We start from the raw sequence: 14,049 nt of genomic DNA on the forward strand, positions 1-14,049 counted from the left end.
GTAGGAAGATGCATTTTCATCTCCTGATTTGGCTTTCTACTGCTTGCTTATGCAATACAGGGGCCCTCGTGGCGCAGTGGTTAAGCGCTCGTCTGCTACCCGAAAGGTCAGCGGTTTGAACCCACCAGCCCCTCCGCGGGAGAAAGATGTGGCAGTCTGCTTCGGTAAGGATTTACAGCTTTGGAAACCCTATGGGGCAGTTCTACGCTGTCCTATAGGGTCGCTGTGAATCAGAATCGAATTAACAGCAATGGATTTGGGTTCGGTTATGCAATGCAGTTAATAAACAAGAAGAACTTGGAAAATTAAGGGAAAAATCTCAGAAAAGAAAGCCTTTGATCACTGACCCATTAAAAACTTTGGAAAATGTCCTGTTGAACAAGACATTTCTAGTGATTTAGCACATATTTTTTTTCAGGTAGTTCTCTTCCTAACATTTTTAAAACGAGGATGTGTATGAAAGTGATAAAGATGGCATCATTACTGGTATTTATTGGCATTTGTATCTTCTGTTTGTTACATCATAAACGACTGCTTTGAAAATGGGCTTTGAGTCTTAAACAGGAATAAACTGCCAAGTTAGGAAGCAGTAGAAACAAAGATGATGCTAGGAATGTCTTATCAGTTGTATGATTCTAAGAATAAAATTTAGAGAGGAAGCCATTCAAAAATACAAATAAGAAAGATGTGTGTCATGAAGGTTGAACTGATTCCAAATAGTGTTTTCCCTCTAAAGTTTTCCATGAGATGTCAGCCACTTGTTGAGTGTTAAAATACTCCTCAGCTAGAGAATGCTGTATTTCCTTTGGCATTCCAGGCAGTTTCTAACCAGTGTTTGGAACTTGAAACCAGTGCCAAGCCTAAACACATCTGGTTGATTCCAGGCCACAAATAGCACTGGAATGCCTTCAACACCTTCCATAGCTGCCATACTTAAAAGTTTATTTCCAAAATAGAACTGACAAAAAATAAAAAATAAAAAATTATCAGCCTGGTGTTCCAGAGTTAAAGTCAGACGCTTGTCATGTAGAGCACTGTGTATCATCAGAACATATATGAAGCCAGGTGCTTATATTCCCTGAATACACCCAAAACCCCATTGCCGTCAAGTTGATTCTGACTCATAGCCACTCCATAAGACAGAGTAGATATGGCCCACAGGGTAGAACAGCCCTCAAGGAGTGGCTGGTGAATTTGAACTGCCGACCTTTTGGTTAGCAGCTGAGCTTTTAAGCACCGCACCACCAGGCCTCCTATATTCCCCTAATACAAACTTACATTTCAGCAAACTGAATTAAAAGCCGGCATTAGTAGATTCAACTCCATTTTTATTTGCTAAATGTCGTGTTATAAGATTAGGAACCCACTCTACACACTTCAGGTATTCCGTGATATGGTGATATGTAAACTAAATTAGCAATCAAATATCTTTAATTATGTTATTCGATGTCTCTGGGGTATGCCACTATTTAGAAAATGCTGTAGCCTGTTATGTGTTATTTCATGAATGGTCTTTATTTTACTGGAAAGTCCAATATAAATTTAGTGATGATAGATGTGGTGAGGCACAATATTACAGTAGGAAGAAATTAATCACCTGTAATTTTTAAGGGAAGAAATCAGAAAGAGACATATTGGTGACTACTAGTTGTACTGGACATAAAGACGTTTCTAATAACCTACTTCAAGGACTAAAGCAGCTAATAGTCTGAAGAAAAATATATATAATTCAAACCACACAAGAACCATTCCTTAACTTTTGGAAAAGATGTTTTGAATGAGGTAAACTGAAAAATAGAGAGGAGAATTCCAATGGAGTGCCAAGACTCTGGAAAGATGTGTGCTTTTCCATTTCACAAGACCACCGGGTGTGACGGTAGTGTAACAGGAAGCAGAAGTGCATTTGGGAAAAAGACAAAGGTTTTGCCTTCCAGGAAACTTCAGGTTGCTATGTTGCGAATTCGGTCTTTCTTGTGTGGACTTGGACGTTAAAGAAATGGATGCTCTCAGGAGCAAGGATAACACGGCTCTCACTGCGGCAGTTCATTCACTGGAGCAGGATGGTGAGCAAAGTGTTAAATAGGGGAGATGGGGTCTAGAATCTGACTGTCTGAGTTCAAATCTGTGTTTTAGGAGGTGCTGGGCAGTCTTGGGCATGGTAACCTCTCTAGAGGATCAGTTTCCTTGTCAGTAAAAGGGAGATCATTTTGGGATCTAACTCACAGGCTGGGCATAGAGAGTAAAGGAACAGTGCATGTAAAATATTTTGTACAAGGATTGCACACAGTAAGCACTCAATTTATGTTAGATAATTTTATTCTCATTCATTAATATATATTCGATAATTTCCCAAGTTCTAAGCAAGATGCATATATCAGAACCAGAGTACACTGAAGAAACAAGTCTGAATGGAGAGAAGAGAAATACTAGATGAAATATTTCTTGGTGTTTTAGCTGTTACAGTGTGCATTGGGGTAGAATTGTTCTATGACCTTTTTTAGATGACAATGTCTCATTGGTTCTGGAGAACAAAAATGTCAACCAGTTACATCACTTCATGAAGAGACGGTGTGAATTAATTTTGAATGAACATTATAGTTGATATGGCTATTTCTTTCCAAAGAAACTGAACACAGAGCAGTGTTCTGAGACAACGAGCTCTCCCCAGCACAGGTGTCAAGGCCTTTTAGGAATGCTTGGGGGATGCCCACTAACCTGTAGCCTATTTTATAGATATTCTATGGTTACAGACAATCAATTTTCAGGGAATTTGCTCAATAATAAACAATATGCTTATAATATAAATATATTGAGTCTGTATTATGACCTGATAACCTGAAAGAATAAAACGTTCAGCCATTACGCCACACAAAGGACATGTTGAGGGGGAGAGGGGAGCTTTACTTTGCCCTAAATACTCTACAAATCTCCAGAAAATTCACTGATAAGTATTTAATCAATTCCATTTAAATAGAAACTGACCTGGACATTCTCCTCCTTTTTTTTTTTTTCTTTAAACTTGTTTGATTGGTTTACCTGATTCAAATGAAAATGTTCTGGAATTAAATTTCCACATGAACAAGATACAGAAAAACATCCAAATTGATATTTAGTGAACCAAAACAAGTTTTTAGGGTAAAAAACTTTTTCTCTCTAATATCTAGATTCATCTAGAATCAAAAACTGAAATTAATAATAAAATGGAAGGTTGCTGGTATGAAAAAATTATTTAACTGAGAAAAAAATTGGTAATTTATTTAAAACTTAGGTTTTATTTACTTGAAAGTAGAAACATTTTTATTACTTTTCCAAATAAGGTGGGTTTAAAAGCATCTACCACAATGTCTCAGCAGAGAGAGCACTCAATAAATGTCAGATTAAAATTTTAGTGGAATACAAGTAAGTTCTTGACAGTGTCTAATGCCAGTTTCAGATCTTATATTACACAGTCTTTATTTGAGACAATTAATCCTATTGAAGTCAATGTTTATGTAGTGTTTCCTTCCTCTGTCCCAGTCTAACCAAAAAAACCAAACCCGTTGCCTTTGAGTTGATTCTAACTCATAGCGGCCCAATAGGACAGAGTCCGATATAGTGCTGGCAGATGAGCCCCTCAGCTTGAAAAGCACTCAAAATATGACTGGGGAAGAGCTTCCTCCTCAAAATAGAGTTGACCTTATTGACGTGGATGGAGTAAAGCTTTCAGGACCTTCGTTTGCTGATGCAGCATGACTCAAAAGGAGAAGAAACAGCTGCAAACATTCATTAATAATTGGAATGTGGAATGTATGAAGTGTGAATCTAGGAAAATTCTGGTTCACAGTGACCCTATAGGACAGAGTAGAACTGTCACATAGAGTTTCCAAGGAGCACCTGGTAAATTCGAACTGCAAGCCATTTGGTTAGCAGTCATAGCACTAATCCACTACGCCACCAGGGTTTCCAAGGAAAATCAGAAGTTGCCAGAAATGAAACAGAACACTTGAAGATCGATACCCTAGGAAATATTGAGCTGAAATGGACTGCTGGTGCCCATTTGGAATCAGGCAATCATATAGTCTACGATGCTGGGAATGACAAATTGAAGAGGAATGTTATCATATTCATTCAAAAAAGAAAAAAAAACACTTCAAGATCTATCCTGAAGTACAGCACTGTCAGTGATAGGATAATATCCATACACCTACAAGGAAGTCCAGTTAAAATGACTATTCAAATTTACTCACTAACCACAAATGCCAGAGATGAAGAAATTGAAGAATTTTACCAGTTTCTTTAGTCTGAAATAGATCAAACATGCACTCAAGATGCCTGGTAATTACTGGTGACTGGAATGAAAAAGTTGGAAACAAAGAAGGATCCGTAGTTGGAAATTATGGCCTTAGTGATAGAAACAACAATGGAGATCGCATGATGGAATTTTGCAAGACCAATGACCTATTCATTGGAAATACTTCTTTTCAGCAACATAAATGATAACTATACACGTGGACCTCACCAGATGGAATACACAGGAATCAAATCAACTCCATCTGTGGAAAGGGACAATGGGGAAGCTGAATATTACAGTCAGAACAAGGCCAGGGGCTGACTATGGAACAGACCACCAACTGCTCAAGTTGAAGCTGAAGAAAATTAAAACAAGACCACAAGAGCCAAAGTACGAACTTCAGTACATCCCACCTGAATTTACAGACCATCTCAAGAATAAATTTGATGCATTGAACACGAATGACTGAAGACCAGACGAGTTGTGGGATGACATCAAGGACGCCATATGTGAAGAAAGCGAAAGGTCATTAAAAAAAAAACAGGAAAGAAAGAAAAGACCAAAACGGATGTCAAAAGAGACTCTGAAACTTGCTCTTGAATGTAGAATAGCTAAAGCAAAAGAAGAAATGATTAAGAAAGCTGAACAGAAGATTTCAAAGGGTGGCTCAGGAAGACAAAGTAAAGTGTTACAATGGCATGTGCAAAGACCTGCAGTTAGAAAACCAAAAGGGAAGAATATGCTCAACATTTCTCAAGCTGAAAGAACTGAAGAAAAAATTCAAGGCTAGAGTTCAATGATTCTATGGCCAAAATACTGAACTATGCAAGAGCATCAAAAGAAGATAGAAACATCAGAGTAAATGTACCTTCAACCATTTCAGGAGGTAGCATATGATCAAGAACAGATGGTACTGAAGGAAAATGATCAAGCTGCTCTGAAGGCACTGGCAAAAAACAAGGCTCCAGGAATTGATGGAATACCAGTTGACGTGTTTCGACACAGGGATGTAATGCTGGAAGCATGCTTGTCTGTGTCAAGATTTGGAAGACAGCTCCCTGGCCAACTGACTGAAAGAGATCCATATTTGTGCCCATTCCAAAGAGAAGTGATCCAACAGAATGTGGGAAATATCGAACAATATCATTAATATCACATACAAGTAAAATTTTGCTGCAGATAATTCAAAAACTATTGCAGCAGTACATCAACAAGGAACGACCAGAAATCCAAGCCAGATTCAAGAGAGGACGTGAAATGAGTGATACCGTTGCTGATGTCAGATGGATCCTGGCTGAAAGCAGAGAATACCAGAAAGATGTTTACCTGTGTTTTATTGACACTCCAAAGACATTCAACTGTGTAGATCATAACAAATTATGGAAAACGTTGCGAAGGATGGGAATTCCAGAACACTTAATTGTGCTCATGCTGAACCTGTACATAGATCAAAAGGCAGTTGCTGGAACAGAACAAGAGGATATTGTGTGGTTTAAAGTCAGGAAAGGTGTGCGTCAGGGTTGTATCCTCTCACCATGCTTATTCAGTCTGTATGCTGAGCAAATTATCTGAGAAGCTGGATTATATGAAGAAGAACACAGCATTAGGATTGGAGGAAGACTCATTAACAACCTGGGATATGCAGATGACAAAACCTTGCTTGCTGAAAGTGAAGAAGACCTGAAGTACCTATTGATGAAGATCAAAGACTACAGCCTTCAGTATGTTTTGCACCTCAACCTAAAGAAAATCAAAATCCTCCCAACTGGACCAACAAGCAACATCTTGATAAATGGAGAAAAGATTGAAGTTGTCAAGGACTTCATTTTACTTGGATCTACAATCAACGCCCATAGAAGCAGCAGTCAAGAAATCAAACAACATATTGTATTGGGCAAATCTGCAACAAAAGACCTCTTTAAAGTTTTCAAAAGCAAAGATGTCACTTTGAAGACTAAGGTGCGCCCCACCCAAGCCATGGTACTTTCAATCATCTTATATGCATGCAAAAGCTGGACAATGAATAAGGAAGACCAAAGAAGAGTTGATACCTTTGAATTATGGTGCTGGCAAAGAATACTGAATATACCATAGACCGCCAGAAGAATGAACAAATCTGTCTTGGACGTACAGCCAGAATGGTCCTTAGAAGTGAGGATAGCGAGACTTTGTCTTATGTACTTTGGACATGTTATCAGGAGGGACCAGTCCCTGGAGAAGGACATCATGCTTGGTGAAGTAGAAGGTCAGCAAACATAGCAATGACTGTGACCATGGCACAGGACCAGGCACTTTTTCATTCTGGTGTACACAGGCTTGCTATGAGTGAGAAGTGACAGGGCGGTACAACAACAGGACAGAGCAGCAACTGCCTTATAGGATTTCCAAGGCTATGAATCTACAGAAGCAGACTGCCACACCCTTCTCCTAGGAAGCGGCTGATGGGTTCAAACCACCAACCTTTTGGTTAGCAGCTGAGCGCTTTAACCACTGCAGCATCAAGGCTTCTTGTCCTAGTCTAGGTCCCAGGAAAAGCCAGCAAGCAATAAGGCATTACTATGAAAAATTAGGCATTATGACTTTGGTATCTGTGTAAGAAATACATTAAATTGGTTAAGATAAAAGAGCACATGATCCCAAGAATAAGTCTCTCAAATTGTCTTCTTACTCTAAACTATTCTATATGTTAAATTTTAGACAGACATAAGAAATACACTTTATCAATAGCACATTGGTAATCAACATATAATCAAATGATGATTCAATTTTAGTTCCCAATCTTAGACTCTACCAACCCAGAGACAATTCTCACTTAAAATTTTCATAGTAGTATATTCTTAAAATATTAGTGCTTATTATGAACAAATAAGAGGTTTAAGGGGCCCAAACAGGGAAGGAAAACAGGCTAAATTTTTACATATTTCTCAGTGATAGATAATTTATGAAGAACTTCACTTTGATGGAACCTAATACACTAAAGCCCTGGTGGTGCAGTGGTTAAGAACTCGGCTGCTAACCAAAATACCAGCAGTTCGAATCCACCAGTCGCTCCTTGGAAACCCTATGGGGCAGTTCTACTCTGTCCTGTAGGGTTGCTATGAGTCAGAATCAACTCGACAGCCAACGGGTTTGGTTTTTTGGTTTAACACCCTGACAGTAGTCATGTCATGAAATGTCGGGTCAAGACAGCAAAAAGTTAGCACACTGGAAACTTGACAAGCTGGGAAGCCAATGGGAGTATAACGAATCACAAGTTTAGAGAAACCATTGGTTAGCATCCTGTTGGTAGGCAATGTGTTTCTCGGCAACAGGTGTTCTCACATCTTAAAGGAACAGAGCCTTTTATCTTTATTTTTTTTTTAATGCAAATTAGTTTTCTCACTGCAGTGGTTACACATATTTGCAATCTATCAACTTTTGGGTCTCTTAAGTATCTATATATCTATATAATATATGGACTATCTAATTGACAGGAAACAAATACACCAACTGGATGTCAATATGTTTGATTAAAAAAAAAAATTTTTTTTTTGATAGGCCTCACTAAAACACAAGTTTTACACTTACCATGTACTATATGATAGAGTTTGCACATGGTCATACGATAAAACCAATCAGATAGGTAAGATGCCTTCAGTGATGTGCCTATTGTTGTGGAATAATGAGATACAAAATATATTTGAGGTTCGTTAACATTAAATTTAGGTATGAAAATATCTTTACTCTGTAAATGCTCAATAGGACTTGGTACTAAAAAAAGAATGTGTGAGTAAAAGACAAATGTAGAAAACTTTGAGGCTTCAAGCCTGGAATTATGTAATAAAAGCTGTTTGGATTTGCTATTCAAATTGGATTGTGTCATTATAAGGCAATTTCACTGGGTTGTATCAATATAAATATTATGATATTATTAGTTGAACTTGTACAATAATAGCAATTAATGTCAGTCAGTTGAAGGAGAAGGAAATAGGATTGGGTGGAGTATGAGCACTGCAATTTATCAGCCTTGTGCTCCTCACAAATACCCTCAACACTTAATGTTACAGAACTTACCCTCTCCCCCCTTCAGGCTAACTCTCATCACTTGTGTTGCCTCAGCACATGTGAAATAAGGAATAAGGAAAGATGATGAGTAGATGTACTCCCCAAGGATAGTTTGGGATCACTAGAAAGGGCGCTACATATTTAGTCAAAATGTGGCAGCAACTATTCAGATTCCCTTCCTTTCCCTCCCCTTCCCTTCCTTTCGCTTTCCTTCTTCCTTTCTTTTTCTTTCCTGCTTCTTCATCAGATTCCCTTCAAAAGCATTAATGTTAGAGTATCTTTTTTTCCCTCCAGATTAAAGTGTTTGATACTGGACTTCCTGATTCGAAATGAAACATTTCCTAATTTTACCCATGGAAAATTTCCTGATTTCTACCCCTCCCACCAATATTTTGATTGAGATCCTACACTCCTTTCCTCATCGAGTCAGTTCAGTGTGCCAAATTTCTAGCGGAGAAGAGAGGGAGATGGCTTAGGGACAGGGATGAGGCTGAGTTACCTTGCTGTTGGGATGGGAGGAGAAGGAAGGAGGAAACAGCTCTGGCTCTCCTACAGGACTGCACTGGTTTCAGGTGTTGGATTGTGAAAAATAATACATGCTTTACATTATGGGGAGCCCTGGTGGCACAGCGGTTAAGAGCTTGGGTGCTAACCAAAAGTCAGCAGTTCGAATCCACCAGCTGCTCCTTGGAAACCCTAGGGGGCAGTTCTAGTCTGTCCTATAGGGATGCTATGAGTTGGAATCGACTCGATGGCAATGGGTTTGCTTTTTGGTTTACATTATGGTACTTCATCTTTCTTTTTTAAAATTAACCCACTGTCTCTCTACTCCTAGGGAAGAATTAGACTGCTGTCTTGTCAAGTCTGTATAATTGCTCCTAATTAGTAATGCGTGAATTGGAAATGAGCTAATTAAACTTAGAAAGTTTTATTTCAGTCTTCCAAATATTGGCAGTTTCCATAGCTCATTTGGCCTATTGCTTTATTTATGACTTTTCTTTTGCAGTACTAAACCTTTTAGTTTATTCAAAATGGGGTCAATTTATGAAAACCCAACAAAATCACCCCCAAATAGTAGCTCATTTGATATTTGGACGATGAAACTAATAAATCATTGACTGAATTTTTTATTATTAAATTTTTACACATATAGGTTCATCACAGCTGGAGAATTTGAAGATATTTCCAATAACTGGCTTGTGTCCCACCATTTCATTGCCCTGGACATTTAAATATTCCTTTGATAGGACCTGTAAATTTGGTTTACAGATTAACTCCAAAGACATAAAGACAAGCACACTCATAAACACATGAATGATCCAATAAACGGGCAACAAAAAAGTCCTACGGAGCTAGGCAAAGGCATTATTTCTTCCTTGTTGAAGGTATCAGCATACGCTACATCTTCTGTTGCACAAGTGTACTCATTAAATATTATGAAATGTACAGCAGCAGGCTGGGAAGCTCTAACTAGCTAGTCAAAGTCACTCATACCTGTGTGTTCGTATTTATGTCGCAGAAGGGAACTGCTTTTCTGGAATGTCTTGTCACATAAGTCACATGCATACATGCCACTCTCTGTCTTCTTGATCTTCTTTCGAGACAGACAGGAATCGGAGTCTGTCATGTCATCTAGGCCTGACATGTAGTCTGGTGTTCCATCAAGCAATTCTCCCTGTGATATAATCACATAGTTCAACACAGTCTCTTCTCTTTGTGTTTACACCAAACAACCTCGCCTAGGCTGACATTTGGAGAACCTCAAAAGTTGACTGCTATGAATAGATCTCGTTTTTAAAAATTAATATTTTCCATGAACCATCTATGGGGTCTCACGCTTCAACAAAAATATAAACTTTATCTGCCCTAGATGGCAGAGCTGTTTTTCAAGAAAACAGTCAACTCCAAAGGTGAGAAAAATACACATTTTCCTAAAATCCTTTATTTTCTTTATACCGGGAAATATCCCTGAGTGAAAATTAAAAGATCTAAATTGGTGTATTTTCTTCAGTGTGCTTAACTTTAGAAATGATCTGTAGCTGTAGAAACCTCATTTTAATTGAATTTTATATTTAGGTACAAAATGTTGTTATTATGCAATCTATTTAAATGTATGTCTACCAACTGAAGGCCTCGAGCTATATTTTTATATTTAATTTTCTAATTTGAAATAGGGAATATTAATAACACTTTTTATCAATGTTCTATCTATGTTAAAACAGCCTTCAGCATTAAGCAATAATGAATGTGGATCAGTAAATTATTAAATTTCTTGATATTTATTTTGTCTTGATCCAAAGGAGTGCAAACTGGCATGATAACATACATTTCCATTCGCTAGCCCACAGTTCAGTTTTCTTAGACTACGTTTGCACTAATTAATATTAGAGAAGATTAAATAGGCTTAAAAACATTTACAAAGAGGGCGGACGTACTGTAAATTGGAATACTGGAACAGCTGTTACTGAGGTGTACTGCTACTTATGCGCCTATCTTGCAAACAGGGATTATACTGTATAATGTGAAAACATACCTGCATTTTGTATTTGAAAACCCATACATTATTTATTAGTTTGAAAATTACAAAAGAAGTCATGTGGAATGCACGAAGTATTTTTTAAACACTCTTTATAATAAACTATTCTCTCTTAAAATACATTAATGTGTATGTATTTATATATCCTATATATATATAAAAAAAAAAATCATAAACATCTGTAAAGGTATGTGACTGTTAGGAACTTTACTTTTTAGCATCTACCTGAGTCCCACCAAATGTTATCAGTACACAATTCTAAAAGCTGATGAATCCATCTAAATGTACCACAAAATAAATATTGATTTCTTTACCTTTTTTTTTAAAGCAAATGTGCTTACACAGAACAGCATTTCATTCTTTCATCCATTTATTTTTCTAGCTCACTCAGTTTTAAGTTCAAGTTAAAATAAACTCTTGTATGTCTGCTGAAAACAGTGCACTTGATTTTTTTCACTGCTATTTTTTTCCTGCATGCCCATAAGCTATATAATTTTCATCTCCTCTATTCAGAGCAAATGATATGTCTCATTACCTGAAATCCTTGTTTCCGCTGGTACTTTCTCCTTTGCTGCATATCAGCAAAAGTAGCTGCTCCAGTTGGGTAGGTATAGGCCATATGCGGTAAGAAGCTCATCTGATCCAGTCCTGGGTATGGTCGTAGCCCAGGGATACTGGTCTGGACTGGTGGCATGAAAGTGGCAGGGGGAAATGCGCTTTGTGGTGGAAGGGCTGTGTATAAAGGTTTGGCACTAAATGGATTCATGCCGAACACGGGGTTAGTGCTTTTGTTGTCCAGATTATTTGAATTCGAAAACTCCTTCTTGATGAAAGTCAAGTTTAGCGGCTCATCCGAATTTTCAGATGATGAAGAAATACTGTTATGGTCTAAACTGATGCTACTAGCTTTTGTTTTGTTCTTTGTGGCTATAATACTTTTGGGTTCTTTCATTTGTTTTGGTAATGACAAGTCCAAAGGCTCAGCCTGGAGCTCCTCAGAAGAGAAGCTGTTTGGAGTGTAAGAACTACTGTGGGAGTTTTTAGAAGATGTGGAGGAAAGATTTAAGGGAGAAGGAGTATTACTCCTTGAGTGGTCCAATTTTTCAACTGTTTTAATATTGGTAAAATGGGAAGGTTTTGTTAGCCTGAGAGGAGGATCACAATTGGTAACACTGTTATGGAGTTCTGCTATAGATGGTGATGTTATGGAGTCCATAGGTTTTATGGGAGACCTGGGTAATAAAGAGTCTTTTGTGGGAGGGTTATTGTTGGGAGCTAACGGCTTGGAGTTCCTTTCCAGTGATGGTGACCTGGAATTTGAATACTGGTAGACTTTTCGTTGCTCAAACCATTCCTTCACAAATTCCTGAGGAAGGCCCACAGCAATGGAAATTTTCAGCAGTTCATCAGAATTGGGCTCCATGTTCATAGCATAATATGCTTTAAGTACAGACATGTGGTCCTTGTAGGGGTTGATGGGGCTTGCCATTCCTTTCTCAGAAAGTACAGATGACAAGAGGAGGGCTTTATTATCAACAAAAACTCCGGCTTTGTTGGGGACTATGTTTTCATGAGGTTGCAGGACTGCCTTGATCTCTTCATTCATCTTACAAAGGTAACGTTCATGCTGATGCAATGGAATGGGGCCAGGAAAACTTTCTTTACAGAACTGGCATGAAAATGGAGTGGATATGTTATGGTTTTCAATCATCTTATCGTCGGTGACCAAATCTATTAAAGTACGTAGCTTCTCTTTCTTTATATTACTTATCTGTCTCCTTGAGTCAGTAGTTAAGCTCTGGAGGCAAGCTTTGGCTTCATTGACTTTTTCTAATGTATAGTCAATAATACTTTTAGTGGCACCATTATGACTCACTACTGGAAGACCTACAGGTGGAATATTAGGAGAAGTAACTACTTGTTCCTCAGGTTGAGAGCATGGATCCTTCATGTGATAACCTTTCAACTTTGAAATTTCTTCAGCCTTGCAGTCCATTTTTTGCCTGGAAACCGTATTGTCCACAATCTGTAGAACCTTTTGTACCTCGCTTAAATTGCTGTTCATTGTGGGAAATCCAAGTAAAGGGGCTTCCATCCCTACACCTAAGTGCTGCATTGGACTTTGAGCAGATGGATGAACTCCTAAAGGGCTGGTCGCTCCAAGCCCACCATTCATAAAGGGACTAGTGCCACTAAACCCGTGTGTGGCCATAAGAACTTTATAGTCATTGAAGTCTAGTGGTTCTGTTTTAATTTTAAGTAAGCCTGTTTGTTCAGACATACTAAGTGGTTTTCCATTCTCCAATTTGTTTCTTAACTGGGTAATGGCTGAATTAGTAGGAGAAGAAGAAACAGAATTAGGGGAAGAACCCGTCTTGATATTGTTTCTCATTCGGCCATTTACAGAGATTAAACCAATACATTTCTTGCTGCTGATGTGCGAACTGTAGGAACCAGAATGGGAGAAACGTTTCTTGCAGTTTGGGCACTCGTATGGTTTTTCACCTAAAATGATAATTAGAATTAACATTACATTTCTTTGTTTAGGTAACAACTACATTTGTCTACCAAGACAAGAATCTGTGAAACTAAATGAAAGGAACACAATGGGGCACCTCTACAGTCTACGTGCTTAGATTAGAATTATTTGACCATAACTGTTTCTGGTTTTTATCTACCCTGGGAGGACATAATTCAAGATGTTAGCAGTGGGAGGCGAGGGCTATCTCTGCCTTTTTCAGCCAAGATCCCAAATCTTGTCTTGCCATCGGCAGCCTCCCATTTAAACAGAGTGTCAGATTAATGTGTGGTCAATAGCACAATAAAGATGTCACAGTATTTAAAGGGAAGTGTAGCCATGTCTTTAATCAACTCTGTGTAGATGCCATTGATTCTACCAATCCAACTAGTCCTTTGAATAGCATCCAATTTGGTAATAAAATGTTGGGCAGAGCTATCAAACTAGTTATAAAGAAGAAATCTCAGTGGTAGAATGTTTGTTCTATAATATGCAGCTCTCAGAAATCAAGGGATGTTTATCATACACAACCTCCTATCCAAAATTCTTCCACTTTTTCTTTCCTGGTGAGGTACCAAAAATGAATTTCCTTCAGAATTTGCCAGTTGAGTTTCTTCAGATCAAAAATGCTTAGTCTGTAGGAGGGTTTTTTTTTTTTTGAAAGGAGAAAAAGAGAGCCTC

The 14,049-nt window shown here is 38.1% G+C and overlaps 1 protein-coding gene across 5 annotated transcripts in view; it reads right to left on the reverse strand.

The window, feature by feature from the left end:
* ZEB2 (zinc finger E-box binding homeobox 2) overlaps positions 1-14,049 on the reverse strand; it is a 141,413-nt gene that overhangs the window by 2,294 nt on the left and 125,070 nt on the right. For all 5 annotated transcript variants that reach the window (XM_049887147.1, XM_049887148.1, XM_049887150.1 and 2 more), the window contains exons 8-9: positions 11,386-13,355; positions 9,809-9,989 (exon numbers count right to left, since the gene is read on the reverse strand). In XM_049887147.1, the coding sequence (XP_049743104.1) occupies positions 9,809-9,989; positions 11,386-13,355 (2,151 nt within the window). The remainder of the gene's footprint in view (positions 1-9,808; positions 9,990-11,385; positions 13,356-14,049) is intronic.

This window comes from Elephas maximus, chromosome 6 (genome assembly GCF_024166365.1).
Source record: "Elephas maximus indicus isolate mEleMax1 chromosome 6, mEleMax1 primary haplotype, whole genome shotgun sequence".
NCBI classification, from domain to species: Eukaryota; Metazoa; Chordata; class Mammalia; order Proboscidea; family Elephantidae; genus Elephas; species Elephas maximus.